The sequence below is a fragment of the Myxocyprinus asiaticus genome, chromosome 23 (assembly GCF_019703515.2).
Source record: "Myxocyprinus asiaticus isolate MX2 ecotype Aquarium Trade chromosome 23, UBuf_Myxa_2, whole genome shotgun sequence".
NCBI lineage: Eukaryota > Metazoa > Chordata > Actinopteri > Cypriniformes > Catostomidae > Myxocyprinus > Myxocyprinus asiaticus.
In genome coordinates this window covers 2,385,700-2,407,500 of record NC_059366.1, presented here as the reverse complement: position 1 = coordinate 2,407,500, position 21,801 = coordinate 2,385,700, and the positions used below count along the sequence as shown (strand labels likewise).

Sequence of the window (21,801 nt, the reverse complement as noted above, 5' to 3'; positions counted from 1 at the left end):
TTTGTCTGACTCCAAGAGAGTTGAGAATATCAATAAATGCTAATCCCAATGTGTCATTTTCATTATCATTGTGAATGTTGAAGTCAACAACAATTAAAGCTCTATCTTCATTATCCACTAGATCAGATAGAACATTTGCAAATTCACCAAGGAAACCAGAGTAAGACCCAGGTGATCTATATACTGTAGCAAGGGCAAAAGATGATGGAGTTTTTTTTATTTATATTTGACGGTGTCATATTAAGCATTATTAGTTCAAAAGACTTAAACTTATATCCTGTCCTCTGACTAACACTAAAAACTTCATTATAAATTGTAGCAACACCTCCTCCTCAACCCTTCAGACAAGGCTTATGTTTATAAAAATAACCTGGGGCATTAGGTTAATTTAAACTAATATATTCATCCAGTTTAAGACAGGTTTCAGTCAAACAGAGCGCATCCAAACTATGATCTGTAATAATTTAATTTACAATTAGTGCTTTGGTAGAAAGACATCTAATGTTTAGTAGCCCTACCTTTATATGATGTTTATCTTAATCAAATTTTTTTCTAAATGATTTAGTGAGAGTTTTGTGTTTGGTAGTTCAGGGAACAGACACAGTCTCTATATAATATCTAGGTGATACAGTCTCTATGTGTTGTAGTTTATCTGACCTATGTTACATCTCAAGGCAGCTAGCAGATGTTTGGATTAACCAGTTTGTCTGCTTCCTGAGCTGGGCCCCAGTTAGTCAAATACTATCATTATTAAGTCTGTGAGCCAAATTACTAGAGAGGAAAGCGGCACCTTCCCTGGAGGTATGGAGTCTGTCTCTCTTTAGCAGGTCAGGTCTACCCCAAAAACTCTTCCAATTGTCTATAAATCCTATGCTATCCTCCGGACACCACTCAGACATCCAGCCATTCAGTGACACTAATCTACTATAAACCTCATCACCACAATGAGCAAGGGAGGGGGCCAGAGCATATTACAGTGTCTGATATTGTTTCTGCAAGTTCACACACCTCTTTAACATGATCTCTAGTGATCTCCAACTGGCAAAGCTGGACATCATTAGTGCCGACATGAATAACAATTTTTGAAAATCTACATTTAGCATTAGCCAGCACTTGTAAATTTGATCTGATGTCAGACGCTCTGGCACCCAAAATGCATTTAACAATAGTGGCTGGAGTCTCTATTTCCACGTTCCTTACAATAGAATCACCAATTATTAGGGCTCTTTCAACATGATTCTCAGTGGGTGCATCACTGAGTGGGGAGAATCGATTGGAAATCCTAACAGGAATGGGGGAGTGGTGTCGCTTTGCTGAGTGAGTATGCCGCCGAGACGTCACCAAATCACCCTGCTGCGGGGGCTCTAGAGCCGGAACCAAAGTTTGTGTGTTGCTCGCTGTTCTACCTGCATCCGAAACAGTATCTACTGGCTTCTCTTTCTCACTGACCTCCTAGTGTTTTGATGCGTGTCTCTAGCTCATTAACCTTCTCCATCAGCCTGACTAATTCCTTACATTTATCACATGTAAACTATAGTAAACATGTGGCATGTAATGCAGGAAGAAATAACATGAGCGGATGCCATGACTTACCACAATTGTTTGTTGTTGTTGTTGTTATGGTTGTTCTTGAGGGGCGAGGATTTGAGATCGATGTAGTTCCTAATCAGCAGATGTTTAAGACTGATGCAATAATCCGTGTAAAACTCAGTGGAGAAAACGAATGCACGCAGTTGAGACGCGAGATGTAGACAAGCGGAAAAAGTGGAAAAAGAAATAAACTAGGGAAATGGGTGCGCGCGGTATAATACACACAGATGAAACAGTAGGAAAGCGGAACAACCCGAAGCATGTGGTAAAATGGCTAAGGATAAAATGATGAAGTTATAAGAATAAGAATAAGCAATACTAAGCAGGCTAGCAAGCTACAAACACTTGTGCAGCGTGCTGTCACAACGAGTGGAGTTTAGCTCAGACAGGAATTCTTGGAATTGTCAGTGGTAAAATCAGCTTACGCATGACACCACAACCTTCATGACAGAGTTCCAGTTCACAACTTTGCAACATAAGGCCTTCTGGTGAATTAAGCAGTGTATATGTAGTGGCTGTGTGGCCTCGTTTATCCATCTCCTATGCCCTATTAGTCCACGTATCTCACTGACCATGCTTGGTGTGCTGTCTGTTGTTACGTTGATAAGTTTTGCCCAGTCAAGTCCCAAATCTTGAATTGTTTCACAAACCTTCTCAAAAATATCTTGTCCTTTTGTTGCCCCCTTGAGGCTTTGTAAAGCAGCAAGCTCTTCACAGATTTCAAAGTTGGCTCCATCACCTCTGTGTATAAGCAGCTGCGCTGTGTCCCGAAGGTCATTACTTTCATCAAGCGCCAGCGAAAAACTGTCAAAGGACTTATATTGAGATTGCAGCTGAAGATGGATGTTTCTCCCCATTTCCTCTACCCTTCTTGTGATGGTATTAGCAGATAGACTCACTCTCTTGTTTCTATCTTTTCGGGACAGATCTCAGTGACAACTGCATTCAAACAGCTCTTAACAAACTACCCATCTGTGACGGGTTTTCCACTGATTGCTATGAGTTTTACAACATGATCAGAGACTTTTGAGTGTCCCCAGGTCTAAATTGAGATTGAGAGGTGACTGTGCCTTTGCGGTAGTGGCTCCTAAGCTTTGAAACTGCCTACCTGTTTTCATTAGAACTGCCTCAACAGTACATGATTTAAAATCAAAGTTAAAAATGAATTTATTTTCACTAGCTTTTAATCAATCTTAGATGTATTTTGTGTAATGCAGTCTATTTCTGAACAGTATTTTTTATACATTGTGTACTTCATTGTGTACTGATGAATTTGAATGTTTTTATGTTTCAATTAACTTTTATATTGCAATGATTGTATGGCACTTTGGTCAACTGTCGTTGTTTTAACTGTGCTATATAAATAAAGTGACACTGACAAATAAAATGACATTGAAAGGAGCCATTTGAGGTTGTTTGGTCATCTGATTAGAATGCCTCCTGGACGCCTTCCTGCGGAGGTGTTTCGGGCATGTCCAACTGGGAGGAGGCCCAGGGGAAGACCCAGAACACGCTGGAGGGATTATATCTCTCGGCTGGCCTGGGAACACCTTGGGATCCCCCAGGATGAGCTGGAGGATGTGGCCAGGGAAAAGGGCATATGGGTTACTTTTCTTAGTCTGCTGCCACCGCGACAGGGTCCTGGATAAGCAGTCGAAGATGGATAGATGGATGAATGGATGGATGGATTGATTTCAGGTTCAACATTGCACTCCAGGGCTATATGTAATTCCAACCCATTCTCACTCCCGAGGTGTCAAATACCTCCACTTTTACAAGAGCCCAGTGCGTCAACAGGTGGATGGCAAAAGCAGCCTTTGGCGTCAGTTTCCGACGCATGCGGAAAGCGCATTGCTTTCAATGAGAAATGTTAGGCGTCAAAGACTGATGCAAAGGGCATCAGATTTTTATCATCGTGAAATTATATGTTGGTGTACAATGTTGTCATTCTGACATGATATGTTAGGGTATGCTTTTCATTATGTTTTAAATCAGCCACGTTTATCCACAATGGTAATGTTTAATCAACAACATTTATTAGATTGTAGTGGTTAATGTTTAATCTGTTGTTACACATTCTGCTCTGCTGAAGTGACCTCTTTGGTTCTGGGTGTATTCCAATCACTTTGTGTGAAGAACAGACTCAAGTTTAAGCTTTTCTTCCACAATCACAGTCCCCTGGTGTCCGCCATAACACATCCAGCTCTCGATTCGTTCTATCACATTCAAAAATTGCCATCTCAAGAAGGCGTCAGCGGCGTTAAATGCCATTGGTTCTTTCATGTTTTCTGACCAATTATGATGAGCTCAATCTTAAGTCTAAATGTATCTTTTGACTGAGATGTGTTACTAAATTTACACAACCCCATTCCTAAACCCAACCAATTATTTTAATTTTTTATATCATTGAAAATTGGTTAGGTTTAGGAATGGGGTTGGGTTAGAGGATCTAAAGTAATCAATCTGATTGTGTAAATTGACCACATTAATATAAGTATAATAAAACATATTGCGGTTTTAGACTGCCCTGCTGCGTGCATCGGAAACAGATGCCAGAGGGTGCTTTTGGCATCTGTAGATTGATGCGCTGGGCTCTTGCTCAAGCGGCAGTATTTGACGCCTCTGGAGTGAGAACGGGTTGGTAATGCAAGGTTCCCATCTGACTGTAAGTATAACTGAGCTAAATTCAGCACTGAGGGAATGAGTCTGTGTTTTTTTTTCTTTCTGTTTCCAATTCTTTTTTAACTCATCCTAATTTTTTTCTCTCATCCTTTTCCCAGATTACAGATGACTTGTTGGTGGCGTCTGCCGAGTGCCCCAGTGACGATGAGGACATCGACCCCTGCGAGCCGAGCTCAGGTGGGTTAGGTTAGTCATCTCTTTATTACCACTTTTCTCTCTGTGTCATTTTGTTTGTCCCCACTACAGTTGCTCTGCTGTCCCCCACAACATCTGTTGAGCTCTGTGTTTGTTTTACATGAGTGCAAATCACAGCTGGTGTAATGTTCATGCAAGTATTCACTGCAGTTGAACAAGGAGTTAAATACCATTTGTAGACTACTGCGAGATGCTCTGCATGAAACCCTACAATATAGAGCAGCATCCAAACTAGTACCATAATGTTCCATGTAATGGTCAGACAAAGGGCCCTATTTTAAGAGCGCTAGCGCTAAGCGCAACGCTATGCCACAAGTCATAAGTGCAAAGTCAGTGGAAATGGCCATGAAGTTTTGGTATTTTCGTGCAAACATGTACTAAGTCTAGGCGCAAGTGGGTTTGGTGAAATCGAGCGTGCAACACGCTAATGGGCTGGGTCAAGTGCAATTTTTTCTGAGGTTCTTCTCCAGTTATTGCACTGTCAGCATCCTATTGGGGGGCAGTGGTGGCTCAGCGGTTAAGGCTCTGGGTTACTGATCAGAAGGTCAGGGGTTCAAGCCCCAGCACCACCAAGATGCCACTGTTGGGCCCTTGAGCAAGGCCCTTGACCCTATCTACTCCAGGGGCACCATGCACTCTGACCCCAGCTTAGCTGGGATATGTGAAAAAAAAAGAATTTCACTGTATATGTGCAAGTGTATAATGTGTGATAAATAAATAAAATGAAATGAATGAATGATATAGTCCATTCCCTGTCAAGCACCAGTGATATAAACAAAGACAGCACATTCAGAAGTTGGTATTGTAAATGGACTGTATGCAATGAATTACAATAATTTGGATGTACATTCCATTAAATTATAGGGAATGTAAGTAAGGTATTATTAATCATTTTCATCTACCGACACACAAATCATGGCTACTATTAATATTGATTGTATCGGCACACACCACTTTAGATTTTGAACACTTATATTCATTTTTTCGAAACACTAAAAAATTCAACCAAATATACTTCTAAATTTTAAAAAATCATTATATATATATATATATATATATAACATCCAAATATTTTACCCTCTTCAACTTTTTACGGGTACCTTTTGCAGTGACTTAAAAATCACTCTATGACAACAGGTGGAATTTTTTTTTTTTTTAAATAAAGAAATAAAATTATAAATATAAACATAATAATAATGACTGAAAAGGTTTGGACATTAATTTTTTTACTACCTGCTGTTGGAATCTCCAAACTGCAAATGCAGGAACTGAATTTGGACTTTGCTTGCTGTCTCTATGGCTCGGGCCATAATATTGCCCACCTTGGGCCTGATTATGGATAGAAGAAGCCAGAGATGCCTGAAGAATTGGAAAATGGAGTGAGGTTAACCACTTTTTCAAACCATTAGTGCCGTGCCAATTATATGATTTCAGGAGACAACAATTCAAATTGGTGTGTGCTGAGCATCAATAATGAAAACTTGAAAAAGGTTTGAATACTGTAACAGGGCTGGTCGTATGGGAATGAGAAAGCGTGGTTCAGGAATCTTCACACTTTTTAATGTCGGTAAACACTCTAATGCGTCACACTCCTGTGCATCACTTTCTCTCTCTCTCCCTTAACTCTGGTGTGGGCTCCTCTTTTCGCTCTTCCCAGATTACTGCAAAAATAAACAGCTGTTAGACTTAATTATCACCCAGGAATGAATCCATACTGCTTCCCCTCTCCCCGAACGGATGCTCAACCACGCCCTCGCCACACACCCCCACTGCCGACTCAGGCCAGGGAGTCATCCGGCCTGCCCACCACTGCCCCCCCCATTTCTGGTGAGGAAATCCGTGACAGCCACCTGCGCCCCCAGCCTGTGGACCACCTCGAACTTATAAGGCTGTAACACCAGATACCAACGGGTGATCCGCATGTTAGTATCCTTCATGTGGTGGAGCCACTGGATGATCTGAAAAGAGTTGCAGGTGCCACTGCCAATCATTACTGTAAATAATGATATCATCAATGTAGGCAGTGGCGTAAGCAACGTGGGGTCTCAGGACTTGGTCCATGAGCTGCTGGAATGTAGCCAGAGCCCCAAACAAACTGAACAGAAGTGTCATGAATTGGTGTAAGCCGAATGGTGTGGAGAAGGCTGTTTTCTCACGGGATAATGGTGTTAAGGGGATCTGACAATAGCCCTGTGTCAAATCCAGTGTAGAATAAAAACGAGCTGTGCCTAACCAATCGAGCAGTTCATCAATACGAGGCATTAGGTATGCATCAACTTTAGACACCATGTTTACTTTCTGATAATCCACACAGAACCGGACTCTTAGGAACCAGCACCACCGGGCTGGACCATTCACTGTGGGATTCCTCTATTACTCCCATCTCGAGCATAGAATCCAATTCTTCTCGTACAACTTTTTTCTTGTGCTCGAGAAGTCGGTAGGGATGAGTATGTACCACTACCCCAGGCATGGTCTCAATGTGGTGCTGTATGAGGTTTGTATGACCAGGCAGAGGCGAAAACACGTCTGCAAATTCTTTTTGCAACCTGGCAATCTCTGTGAGTTGAGACAGCGAGAAGTGGTCGCCACAAGTGACCAGGGTGAGATGGTTGGCTTTTAAGTTCACTTCCGGCCCAAGCTCTGCCCTCTCCGGAACCACCTTTGCCAACATCACAGGGACTGCCTCACTCTATAATTTCAGGAGGTTGAGATGGTATCTGTTCATTTTACCTCCTAATCGAGACCTCCCACTTGTTGTGTGACCTCAAAGGGCCCTTGCCACTTGGCGAGTAATTTGGAGCTTGATGTTGGGAGTAATACAAGTACTTTGTCTCCTCGTGAAAATTTCTGTAGCCGTGTGCCCCTATCATACAGTCAGTCGAGTTTGTCATTTTTGAGCTTGGAGCAAATTGTCCTGTGTTACACGACCCAAACTGTGGAGTTTTGCTCTAAGATCAAGAACGTACTGAATTTCATTTTTACTGTTTGAAGGTCCCTCCTCCCAAGCTCCCTAATGACATCGAGCATGATGTGCGGCCGACGCCCATACAGCAACTCGAATGGGGAAAACCCTGTGGAGGCTTGTGGGAACTATCGAACTGTGAATAATAGGGGTTCGAGCCACTTATCCTATTTCCTAGCGTCCTTCTGCACAAACTTACAAATCATATTTTTCAGGGTTTTATTAAATCATTCCACCAACCCATCTGTTTGTGGGTGATAAACACTGGTACGAATCGATTTAATACCCAATAATTCATACAGTTTGCATAGTGTGCATGACATGAAAGTAGTGCCTTGATCTGTGAGGATTTCTTTCGGATTCCCCACTCAGGAGATAATTTTGAAGAGTGCCTGCGCAACACTAAGTGTTGAGATGTTTTGCAGAGGCACTGCTTCCGAGTATCGCGATGCCCCTGTGCAGTCCTTTCTAATGGCCCGACGGGGTCCATACCAATTCTTTTGAAGGGGACCTTGATTAACAGAAGGTGGTGCAATGGTGCTTTTGGGGCAGCCAGCAGATTCACCAGCTGACATTCACGGCATGTCGCACACCACCATGAGAGAGAGCGAAAGATAGAGTGAGAAGAGAGAGAAAACGAGGGCTCCTCCGCCCCCGGGTATGCCACCTTATGGTCTTCAGCCAGCTGGACAGCCTCATCTAGCGGCGCCGGGTGGTGGCACTGGACCCATTCTGCTGTTCCAGTCAGCAAATAAAGGACGAACTGCTCTAGCACCACCAAATCGACAACTTCCTCTGTGTCACACTCCTCCACCAGCAGCCACTTCTGGCAGGTGTCACGGAGTGTTTTGGCTCCTGCCACCTCCATGAAGCATCACTCTTGGTCTTGGGGTTTTAATGCCAGAAGATAGACTTTATTATCAGAGATATAAAAGCTGTGTTGCTCCCAGCGCATACCAGAATCTGAGTTTGCACCCACTTAAATACATATGATCTACCAAGGAGTGGCTAATACATTCCACATATGTCACATGTCACTATTATCTATCATTTTGTTCTGTGACTCCAGTCTGTTTTTCTAAAAAGTGGACAGAAAACATCTGTGGAGGGGCCACACCATATATTATCTCTAGTGTCAAAAGAGGAAACTCAGTTTATCATATGTAAGCACACTCTATTCCTACACAGGCCTCTACAATGACACACACAGTAAGATACATGTTTTGAGCATCAGAAATAATTGTAGAACAAAATGGATATATTTACATTGATTATACTTGATTAATTTATATTCAACTTTATAAAAATATTCTACATTATCCACCCTCTGGGACTTACATAAGTCCCACCTTCACTGTCTTTACCCAGAGTGCAGTTTCATAATTCAGTTGCCTCAGTTATGCAATCTATTGACTAAGTTGAGTCACACAGCTTCACCACCAATGACTAGATTATGCAACCGCACTCCGGTGGAGATTTCAGAACCAAACATATCCATCCAAGTTTGATTAAGAATGGAGTAAAAGATTCTCCCTATACCTTCATTCAATAAATGAAACATATAAGCATATAAGCATGCGCATGCAGTTGGTTCAGCCTTGCCTGTGATTGCCACAGTTGTGTAGAGTATATCAAACATAAAACAAAATATTTATCATAATATTAAGAGTTCTTTTTTGTAGTGTAGATATCTTCAACCCAGATACTTTGCGCATCATACATAGAGTGTCACCTCCGGGGAGAGGTAAGGCTAGCACTTTCATCCCGGGGCATGGCTCATCATTCATCTCCTCATATATATTCTTTGGAGGAATCAATTTCCTCCCATTTTAGTCTTTCTGTCCATCGAGGAGAGTTGTCATTGTATTGGACCATTCACATTGATCAATGTCATCTGCTTCACTGTTGCTCGGATCAAGAATGATTTTACCAATGGTAACACACAACAGAATATTATTCCTCCCACAAGAATTGTTATTCCAATCATTATATCAATTTTAGCCAACCTACACCCCATTTCTTAAACAATTCTATTTAAATTGTTAAAAACAAACAAGACAAGCAGTGATAATCTTTAGTCACCACCATGCTTTCTTTTTCCATTGTAGGGCTTTACTGGTTGTTTAGATCAGTGTTACTATCAGAAATAATTAATAATTATTTCTTTAGTTATTAATTAATATTTAAATTAATTAATTGAATCTAACTCATTAAAACCTCATATGGGATTAATATTGATGGGGCACCACCCTGGAATCAGGGACTAATAACCAGATAGTATAACAGTCTCAATATTAGATTGTTTTCTCAGGAAAATCGACATACGAAGAATATCGATTTTCGGGAAAAAAACAATGAATGAAGGCTTGAATCTGAGCACTGACATCCCATCAGCATGACACAAGTGTATGCAAAACAAACCAAAACAATTCTCTTTGTAATATAACAGTTTATTTATGCAGTAATATCAATTAATAATCAATACAATGCAGTCAATAAACTTCCGACTTACTACTACAAACTAAACAGTGATATGATTAGATATGGAAATCAAAATAATCCTATAACACATAAGGTGTGTGTGTGTGTGTGTGTGTGTGTGTGTGTGTGTGTGTGTGTGTGTGTGTGTGTGTAAGGAGGGACGTGCACAAAATGGCGGACGTGACTCTCGTGGAGAGTATGTCATGCGAGACTTCCGACCAGAGAATATGGCCGCAAGTGTGGGCGGAGAGAAACCAGTCAATGGTGTCTACCAGTTTCCCGCGTGTATCTGCTTGTACGATAGCTTAGGGACAAAGCTGAGCTTTATCACGAAGCTATCTACTAGCCAAAAATATGTGCAAGAATGTTTTTGAGGGGTCACGTGTATGTGTGGGTGTGTGGTTAGTACGAGAGAGAGAGAGAATTAAGTGACGGCACCAAAGCCGGTTTCGCGATCGTGGGAGAGAAAGCAGCTGTTAGTTTATCACTCAGAGACGTGGTGAACCTGTCTTTGATTCTTTAATGGATAAACTCAGTTTGCCGGTCTCACCCGTGATGGCGGAAATGCACAACAGTCCAATGTGGTTGGACTACAATACAGAAAATCAAATTCGTGATAATTAATACTCTGAGTATTAATAATGAGCAGATATGGCGGTCCGTAAACAGTACAAGCAATAACCTTGATACACAAGAATAACACACTATAATGTTCTATCTCTGCCCAGACGTAAACCTCTTACTTGAATCACATCACCTTTAACTCAGATTCGGTTCCTCGAGGCTCGGGTGATGACGGGAGGCCGTTTCCTTGCTCTGTCAGTGGGCGGTAAGGCTGCTGATTCTCGGCGGGCTGGCGGAGAAATCAGCAACGTCGACTTGATTGAAGATGGAAGAGAAATCTTTTCTCTCTTCACTTCTGCAGGCAAACAGATGAAGATGCGTATTGCTCGGCGGTCTCCTTTGGATCCGTTAGAGTGTTCGGTGGAACACAGAGTAATCTCAACTCGTCCAGCGAGATGGAGATTGTATGGCCACAGTTTCAAGTCACACGTTACTTCCTTGTGCCACGAGGCTGCACCTGAGAGCAGTGATGAGCTGTGTCTACACACGGCAAGCAAAGTTGCTGGAAGCAAATCCCGGAAGCATTTCAGAGGTATTTCTACTCCTGATGATGTCATGGTTGAGGTGTGTTCTGTCGTGTGCCTCATCCAATAGGAGTTGAGAGTTCAATCCTTTATTGAGCAAGGCTTCATGGGATTTGTAGTCTGTTTTGGACTCCCTTTGTTTGATTTTGGCGCAGTTTTTATCAGTAAGATTTATGACTTGTTATGTGGGGGCCTGAGTTAGGTTTTACAACTGTGTTAGGCCTGCCTTTGTCTTCTATCTGAATACATGAGGCCCAACATTCCCCCCTTTGGTCTGAAGAGTTGGTTGTTGTCCAGCATCTTTAGAGCAACTGAAGGGCCGAACAGTTCTTGTTGGTTCACAGTAACCTGTGGGTTACACCATCCATATATTCCTGATAGGAAAGAAAATGGTTGCACAGTCCATACAGTTCATTAGAGTTCACAGAGGCTTTATCGTCTGGACAGAGATTGAGGCACATCTGGGCATAGAAATTCTAGCTAAATCTAAAACTACATTCATCACACATAAATATTTCAAGTTATTGGAAGGCACAGCTTTAACCATAAAACAATCCTTTGTTGTTCTTTGGTCATAATACAAAATCAATGTAGAACCTGACATTGGTTACTAGGAACAAAATGTTAGAGGAAAGGAGGGTTAAAGTTTAAAAGGCTTATCCTTGGAAATTATTGGGGTTAACCTGTGGGATGGGCTCAGACTGGTGTGTAAAACACGGCTGTACGAGGAGGGAGTCCAGTCTGGCCTGTAGGTGTTGAATGTACCTGTACATGGCATGTGCAATAATTTCGATGATCCAACCATTAAGGAGGAGCCAGAGGCCAACCAAACTGATAGGGTGTTCTCGGTAAGATGATGATCTGCTTATGTGACTAGGAAATATAGTGGTCAAACTAGTCAATTTGAGACTGAACTTCACTAATTTTGTCCCTTCAGCCTGAAGCTGCTGTTGAAGGGTATCATCAATGGTGAGGTTGTGACCTCTAAATGTATCCATTATCTCAATTTCTGCATCATGTTTGTCAACGTTGAGATGGAGGACAATATCATCAATGTGCACAGTGGTTCCTTGGGGAACCGTTAAGAACACCGTTTGGTTTGGTAGTGTTATTTTAATGGCTGTATCATGGTGGTTGTATGACATTGGGACTTTGGTGACTGGTGTGTAAACGAGCCAGCAATTGCCTGCTCACTCTACCCTTGTCTCTGTTCCTTCATCTTTGATGGACATGCTACCTTGACACTTGTTCAGGGAGGTAGTTAGTCACCTCTCTAACAAAGGGGTTGCATTTGGACAAACCCAATGAATGTCCTTTGTCTTGGTACACATGTTTAGGTTAGGGATGAGGTAGAGCGAGGGGTCCTCATCATGGTCGGCGAGTGTTGGTGGTGTTTTGAGGTGAATGTGTGCATTACCTCTCTGAAAACCAACATTAAATACAGACTTTAGTCTGTATATATTCTGCCTATGACAGTAGATTGAGAATAAATCCTATTTTGAGGTTCTGAGGATTTACATGGATTGGAATTTCCATGCCAAAACTATATGCCAGGTGTATCTGTGAAGGTTGCACAATGGAGATAGTAGCAGATCTAAGGATTTGTTCGACAAGGCCTAGGGAGACCAGGTAAGCTGGAATCTTTCCACTACGCTAATTTCCCTGAGGAGGTCCTGCATTAAATCTCTAACTATTCGCACAAAAGTTGTCTTCTCTGACAAAATCCCTAAAGTGTGCAAAGTGTTATTGATAAGATGGAGTGCAAATTTACAGTGACTATAGTACCCTGAAGGGTTTTATTTAGGCCCTGTAATTGTTCTTGTTGGATTTTTGGATGATGGTGACTTGTCCATCTGAAGCTTGTGAACTGTTTTCTGGACCAAGTGGTCTCGGTATGTCAACCTGAGCCCACATGTGTCCACGACAGCAGTCAATGAGCGGAGCCAATCTGTTCAGTAGGTCCTGGCCAACTAACAGTAGTTCCGTATTAATGGGACATATGTAAAGAGGGTCTATTAGCATCATCCCTTGAAAGCGTCGTCAATCCAGGCCCATTTTGTGATAAACGACCTATCTTGCGTGTAGCTTGTGATGCTTACATTGCAGGTCTCTGTCTATAATGGTTTGCCAAGGGAGAGCTTTGCTCTAGCCACCTCTGCGAAGGTGTTGGAACCCATTAGACTTATTTCGGAACCGGTGTCGAGTAGTGCGTGGGAGCTGAATGACCCATGTGTCAGGCGTTGCCCTTACGGTACAGATAACCCAAGAAGGTCAGAAAAGGATGGTGTGGCATGTTAGGAGTGACAGTTTTGGGGAGCAACTTGGACCCTGTTCCCCTTTTCCCGACCTACAAAGTAAACTTTGCCGTTAACGGGAGGGGGTACATCGTCTAGTCATACTGACGAGGTTTCAGTGCCGTATTCCTTTGAGGAGTTTGGCGGACCTGGTGAACAACGGAGCACGTCAAGCTTTGATACTAACTCAGTCAAGCATCTTCTTATATCCTCCATTTCCTTTCTCAAATCTTGTTCTCTGAGGGGATTTGAAACCTTGTCTACCCACTCACCTTCTTGTTTGGGTTTTCGTTCAAACCGTGCCTTTCCTTTCGGCCGGTGAACGTTTTGTTGTTTAGGCCTGCCGTGACCCTGGGGGTGTGTCTGGTTACCACCCCCCTGGTTTTGTTGCCTATCGGTGGGGTGATCGGCTCCTCTGGGGTCCTGTTCTAGCAATCACCTTAACGCGAGGCATTTCATTGCCTTCAAGCGCTATGTCTGCATATTCTGAGGCTTGGATCCCCAGGGCTCTGGCGTCGCCTTCGTGCCCTCGGGCAGGGTGCACGCGTGTCTCCCGTGCCAGTTGCGCGTACCTTCTGATTTACTGAATGGTGGGGTTGCCCGTTCTGCAGTGCATCGTGACGTCATATCGCACACACTCGTGGAGGCTGTGAAGGAAGAGAGACTTGAAAGCTCATTCCTCCTCCAGACCTGGTTCGTTACTTCCTTGGAAGTACGTGGTTCTCAGGTGTCTGTAATACTCACGCGAAGGCTCATGCCTCTTCTGGGTGATGGTGAAAGTAGCTATGGTAGCGGAGGCTTCGTCGATATAAAGCGAATACTCCTTGCGAAGGGCTTTTTTTTTAGGTGAGTAGCAGTTTTCATGAACGCATGGACACTCCTTACCATGGTCTTCCATATGAGCTTGAGTTTTTCACGCAACGTAGCATAAGGCAAGTCAACCAGGCAGTGCTCAATTTCTCTGAGATAATTGTCAATGTTTGAATCTCAATTACTTGGGTCAAAGCGTTCTATGTCCCCTGCAAGGGATTTGAGTTGTCGGATGCGCAAGCATTGGTGGCGGTATGACCACGGGTCGTCCGAGTCATCCGAAACACCATAATCACTCAGATCGCTATAGCAATTAGGACGACTTCCTCCCCTTCGTGGTGGGGAAGGAGTCCAGTCGACGCATGGGGGTGGACCCCGGGTTGCATACAGCTCCCTGGCTAATGGGATCTTCAAGCCGCTTTCACCACTCTGGGCTTGAAAATAACTGTCCCCCCTCCGTGGTGTGCAATCAGTCAGTTTGAAATGCATGGTGGCGTGACAGAAAACTGACTGAGGAGGGCAAATGTAAGAAGGGGCACCTGCATCCAACCAGCGGGCCGCTGGAGGAGCTTGAAAGGTGTCTTGGAGGACGAAGTCAGAGACTGTACCACTAGGGGCAGCTCGGCTCCTAGCGTGTGTCCCTGGGTTTCTCAGGGGCAAATTTCTACACGTAGCGCTAAAGAGGGGGCCCTCTTCTATGTCAGATGTTGTGCTGTGCGTTTCAGCTGTACTTACCTGATCTGACTCTACTCTCAGCTGGGCAGCTTGAAGCTGCCTGCGCAGGGTTTCGTTTTCCTCCTGCTTCCGGGCATTATCTTCCTGTGCCTGGACTTTCTCAGCTTGGGTGCACCTAACATCTTGGTGCAGGCTGAGATTTCCCTCTGCACTGCTTGGTATTTGCTCTGGAGCTGGGCGAGCTGGGCCTGGTGCTCTGCGGTTTGCAGTTGGGTTCTGCGGTGATGAAGGAGGAACATTTGGCCGACTAGGTCCGGGATTGTGCTGTTTGGCTCCCCAACCGGGTTGTTGACATAATCAATTAGTTCCTGCAATGCTTCATCACAACGACTAATATTGTAGCCATTAAGGTTATCTCTCTCCTCTACGGAGAGATGGAGGACAGCAGCGACCACATCTTGCAGCGCTGGGTCGACTGACCTCTGTGGAGCTTCAGCTCCTGTCACGCGGGGCGATTGGTGATGTTGTGGCTTCTGCCGCCTTTATGAAGAATCACTCTCAAAGTCTTAAGGTTTTGATGCCAGAAGATAGACTTTATTATCAGAGATAGCAAAGCCGAGTCAGTCTGCAGAGTAACTCACTTTCTGTATTCAAACATGCCTATATACACATTCACATAGGGCGTGACCCATACATTTTGTTCTGTGTCTTCAGACTGTTAGAGAACATGAAACTATTTGAGAGGCCCCTCTCCATCTCTCTGCGGGGCCTTATCCTATATTTCCTCAAGTGTCAAAACATGAGACTCAAGATTACCTTATATGAGTACCATTTGTGATCACATATTCCATTTTGAGGGGCCTCCTTTACACAGGCTTCTACACACACACACACAGTAAAATCCATGCTTAACCATCAGAAATAATTGTAGACAAAAATGGCTATATTTACATTGATTATACTTTATTAATTTATATTTAACTTGATTAAAAATGTTCCACATATCCCCCCTCTGAGACTTACATAAGTCTCACCTTCACGGTCTTTAGCCAGAGTGCAGTTTCATAATTCAATTGCCTCAGATATGCTATCTAGTGAATAAATTAAGTCACACAGCTTCATTACGAATGACCAGATTATGCAACCGCACTCCGGTGGAGATTACAAAACCAAACGTCTCCATTCAATTTTGATTAAGAACGGAGTAAAAGATTCTGTTCTCTTATTCATTCAATAAATGCAACATATAAGCATGTTATAAGCATGAGCGTGCAATTGGTTCAGCCATGCTTGTGTTTGTCATAGTTACGTAGAGTATATCAAACATAAAACAAAATATTCATCCTAATGAAGAGTTCTCTTTTTTTTTTTTTGTAGTGTACATATCTACAACCCAGATACTTTGTGCATCATAGAGGGTCACCCTTTGGGGAGAGGTTAGGCTAGCACTTACACCCAGGGTGTGGCTCATCTTTATTCATCTTCTTCGTCTTCATTTGAGGTACTTGAATTCCCATCCAATGTTTTTGAATCCCAATTTGGTTTATAAAGCCAATCCTGATAATATAAACTTTGGTTACCCTCTAATATCACTTTCCCATTATCTTGACATCTTAGCACTTCCATTTGCTTAACTGTGGCTTTGATAACTAGTGACCTCAATAAAGGAAGTACACAACAAAACAATAGCCCTCCTATCATTATTGCAATTCCCAAAAACATTCCCAATTTAGCAAACCATGCTCCCCATGCTCCTAACTTTAGATCAAACCAATCTCACATTTGATTATCTCTTCCAGCATTTGCTTTAACTTCGGTTCTTAAGTTTTTTAATTTAATCATGACTTCACTAAATGTTCCTCCTGGAGCAGTATTATTTGGTATAAAAGTACAACATTGATCTCCAAACATAACACATACACCCCCTTTGTCTGCCAATAACCAATTAAGAGCCTGTCTATTTTGCTATGTCATCCTACTTGTTTCGTGTACTTGTTCTCCTAATGCAGATAAAGCATCATCAGTGTAATTAATAAACCTTTGTTGATTATAGTAAATATAATTGATCCATTCTGTGTTTTTATTTTGTGTGATCCAAACGAATATTGATTCAAACCCTGCTTTGACTTCATCTCTAGCTTTAAATTCATTAGGTATATTCCTGGGTTGACCAATTGAATCTATATACACATTAGGGTCTGTTTTATAAGCTCTCTTAGTTCTATTCTTATCTTCCTTTATGAAATGTCCTAATTCCCACTGTGCCATGGCAATTTCCTGGATGAGTCGTACTCTAACACATATTCCTTTCCATCCTAGTGGTAAGGAGGCCCTAAGTCGTTCTTTTCCACAGACCCCAACAAAATCTGTCACCACTATTGTTTGATCCTCGTATAACTCTATTGAAGGTAAAACTATAGTTTGATTTTCACATTCTTCTGGATATATTTTCATTCCCTTTCCTAATCCTTGTGCTTGAAGTACTGGGGCTCTTACAGGTACATTTGATTGCCAAGCATTTGTTTTGTCTAAGTACCAAATAGTTCCCTTGAATTTTCCCATATCAAGAGTTCCTTCAGGCTTATTGTAGCACTCATACTCTTGGCTATAATCTATGTTGTACCATTTTGGGATTTCTACCTTTCTTTCTTTTATTTAAATTTTTTATTTTACATCCCAATATCTACACCAATCTCCCCAATGTGGTTTATTAAATTGCTCCTTAAGGATGGAATTACCCGTAAAAGCCAAACACTCAGCTAAGCAGTAGAGTCTAAAATGCTTTTCTAGATGACAAAAGTTTCTATTAAATTCAGCACATTTCTGATAGTCATGTGGATTTGGGACTACTATTACCTTGTTTAAGGGTGATTTGGAGTACAGTAAGCAATTTTCCATACCTGTCTCTCTTGCTGTAAATGTTGCCCATTCGTACCATTCATTATTTTGCGCTGTTTCCCATAAACTATCTAATTCATTAATTTTTTCATTACTATTGATATCATTTTCAATGTTTCTACATTGTTTTGATATCTTTTGTTCTTTATTCAATTCTTGTTCTGTTGGGGTTATTATTACGTTGTTACTGGGTCTGACTGAGGGCTGAAAAATCAATTGTAGGGAAGTCTGATTGAAATTTTGAGCAGTGGTGTTGGCTGTAGCTTGGGCTTGTATTATCAGATGCAGTAGACATGTTATGATCATTAGACATGCTACTGGACTCATTCCTTCCACTATCTTGATTCTTTCTGCTTTGCTCAGCTTTTTGTGCATCTCTTTCTGAGCTTTTGCCATTCTGCACTCTTTTATCCTGTGTCTCTGGTCTTTCCTCACATTCTTCCTTATCGTCTGTTTCAAATCTCTCTCCTTCTCTTTCCTTCCTTACTCTGGGAACTCTTGTGCAGTGGTTTAGATGATACCAGGTGGTGCTTCCTTCCATTTGGACTGCTGTTGGAGTAGCTGTCACCACTTTGTAAGGTCCTTCTCTCCTGGGCTCATTCCACTTTCTCCTGAATACCCTTAAATATATTTGGTCACCTGGGACGACTGGACAAGATGTCTCTGTCTCCTCTTTGGGCTCCTTTCTTTTTTCCTGTAAATGGATAGCTTTATGTATTGCAGTTAGTTTCTTCATATAAGACCTAAGTTCCATTTGCAATTGCTCTAGAGGGGGTTCTTTGTAGGGACCTCTGCAATACGGCACAGGCATGGGTCAACCCGTAAGCATCTCATGCAGTGTTAAGTGCGTGTTTCTGTTAGTTGCGCATGCGATAGCTCATTAGCGCAAGAGGTAAAGCATCAATCCAGTTGAGTTTAGTACTTTCACATATTTTGTTAAGTTTGGCCTTGAGGGTACCATTCACCCTTTCTACCATCCCTTGGGATTGTGCGTGATAAACACACCCTAGCCTCTGTTTTATTCTCAGTTGTTGCAATACTTGTTTTACAGTTTTTTGAATGAATGCTGATCCATTATCTGAACTTATTTCTGATGGTATTCCAAATCTAGGGATTACTTCTCTTGTTAGAAATTTAATTACTGTTCCTGCCCCCTCATCTGCTGATGGTATTGCTTCTACCCATCTGCTAAATCTGTCTATTACCACAAGCATATATCTTTTGCCTTGTACTCGCTTTATCATGTCCACATAATCCATCACCAGGTGCTTGAATGGTCCTTCTGGTATTGGTATGTGGCCTATTGGTGTTGCTGTTCCTTTCCTAACATTGTTTTTGGCACAAACTTCACATGTGGACAGAAATTCATCTATTATTGCATGTAAGTATGGAGACCAATATCCCTGCTGTTTAATTTTTTTTATCACTTCCCCCTTACACAATGGTCAAAACCATGCGCATCTGGAATTAGAATGTTTAAAAGTGTTGTTGGTGCAACGATTTGTCCTTCATGTGAACGCCAAATATCTTGTGTGTCTTTCGTGGCTCCTCTTTGTTGCCACATGGAGTGTTCATAAGGACTTGCTTGTTGTTGAATTCGAATAATATCATCCAATTGAGGTTGTGGTTCTATAAGAACTACTGGAGCTAATATTGCTACTTGACATCCTGATGCTTTTTTAGCTTCCAAATCTGCTTTATTGTTACCCTTAATGATATAGTCATTTCCTTTTTTATGAGCCTGACATTTGATGATTGCTATTCGTTTTGGTAGCATCATAGCAGAAATTAATTGACCTATCTGTTCAGCATGTTGGATGGGAGTTCCATCACTCTTTTTGAAGCCTCTCTATTTCCACACTGCTCCAAACAGATGACATACACCATGAGCATAAGCTGAATCAGTGAAAATGTTTGCTGTTTGTCCCTTTGCTAATTGACATGCAGTCATGAGAGCTTTTAATTCTGCTAATTGAGCAGAACAAGGCTGTACACACTGTTGGGATATTACAGGCACAAATTCATCCATGTTTTTCTTTACTACTGTGTATCCTGTATGAGTTCCCAAATAATCTCTAAAACTGGAACCATCCACAAAGTAAGTGACTTCTGCCTCAAAGATTGGCGTAGACTCAAGATCTGGCCGTAACTTAGTGAATGCCAATGAATTAGCCGCACAGTCATGTGGCTCACCTTCATAAGCCAAAGGAATCAATTTAGCTGGATTAACTGTATTACATCGCTTAATGGTTACATTGGATATGTAAGTAATGATGAATATGCTAGAATGCGGGCTTGAGTCAGAACAAATTTTCCTTGTTCTATTAACTCCACAATTTTGTGATGCATATAAATGGTTACTAGGTATCCCATAGTTAATGTAGATGCTTTCTCATATGCATAATATACTGCTGCAAGGCCTTGTCGGTAACATGGTGGGTAAACTTGCGCTACATTGTCCAGCTTAGTGCTATAGTAAGCTATGGGTTGTTTTTTCCTACCACTACAGGTCTCTTGCATCAATACAGCTGAAGCATAACCATCAGCTCTGTTTGCCACATATAGGTGAAACAGTATAGTGTAGTAGGGATTATAGAGGGCAGGTGCCCTTTGTAATTCTTTCTTTATAGATTCAAATGCTAGCATCACATCTGTATTCCATCTTAGTGGAGCACTTAAATTTTGCAGTCCTGCTTGTTTCATGATTTCTCTCAGTGGAGCTATTTTTACTGCATGTTCCTCTATCCAATCAGAACTGAAGCCCGTCATTCCTAAGAAAGTCATCATCTGTCCTAATGTTTGTGGCAATGGTGTTTTACTTATGCCTTCTAAGTGATCTGGGGCTATAGCTTTTGTGCCATATGAGATCAATCGTCCTAAATACTCAACCTGTGATTGGCAATACTGTAGTTTTGTTTTGGATGCCTTGTGACCTCCTTGAGCTAATTTAGTAAGTACTTTAATAGAATCTCTATAACATTGTTCTAATGATGTGGAACAAATCATCAAATCATCTACATACTGCAGCAGAGTACTGTCTATTATTAGGTCTTCTAAATCAGCCTTTAGAACTTTATTGAATATATGTGGTGAGTGTTTAAATCCCTGCGGCATTCTGTTATAGGTATACTGTTTACCAGCATATGTGAATGTAAACAAGTGTCTACTTTCCTCTGATACCAGAACACTGAAAAAGGCAGAGCATAAATCAATCACAGTAAAGTATTTGGCATCAGGAGGGACATTTTTCAGCAGCGTGTGTGGGTTTGGAACATCAGCTGGCCAATCCTCTACTATATCATTGATTGCTCGTAAGTCATGAACGAGGTGCCATTTAGATTTGTTTGCTTTGATCACAGGAAAAATTGGAGTATTACAGTAACTGTTTGTTTCCATTAACACTCCTGCTTTCACTAGACCTTCAATAGCATCTTTTATGCCTGTTTCAGCCTCAGGCCGCAAAGGGTACTGCGATTTTCTTGGCAGTCGTGCACCTGGCTTAAGTTGTATTCTTATTGGGCTGGCTGAATTTACCAGTCCTACATCTGTGTCATGCTGAGACCATAACTTAGTTGGTACCTGATGCTCCACTTCCTTAAACAGTTCAGCATTAATAGTCTCTACCAATTTGGGTGTTGTTATCATCTGCGTTTGTATTTTTTTACTAATGACTACTTCCTGAGGAGTACCCATCAATAAAATTTCACACAAAATTTTGATGTAATTTTTGTCAGCAGAATGAAAAATCAATGGATTTACTGTTGGTTCCCATTGGCACTGTTTAACTTTTTTCATCATTGGCCCCAAATCTTTTGCATTCCAATTCTTCCCTACATATAATGATACATGTGGAGCAGAATCTGCTACATTAAACCAATTTTTTACAAATTCACTCTCAGTTATACTCAAAGCTGCTCCCTGTTTACTTATTATGATGTATTGTGAGGTCATTTCAATTTTTTGTCCTTCAGTTCCTTCCTGCCATTTCTTTTCTATTTTTGCATCTCTCTCAGGATCATATATCATTGTACAGTGAAATTCTGATTTTGTTAACTGTGCTTCA

General features: G+C 41.7%; 1 protein-coding gene across 1 annotated transcript in view; it reads left to right on the top strand.

Annotated features, from left to right (window-relative positions):
* nrxn1b (neurexin 1b) overlaps nucleotides 1-21,801 on the top strand; it is a 582,675-nt gene that overhangs the window by 540,181 nt on the left and 20,693 nt on the right. The window contains exon 23 of the mRNA XM_051650892.1: nucleotides 4,378-4,449. Coding sequence (XP_051506852.1) covers nucleotides 4,378-4,449 — 72 coding nt within the window. The remainder of the gene's footprint in view (nucleotides 1-4,377; nucleotides 4,450-21,801) is intronic.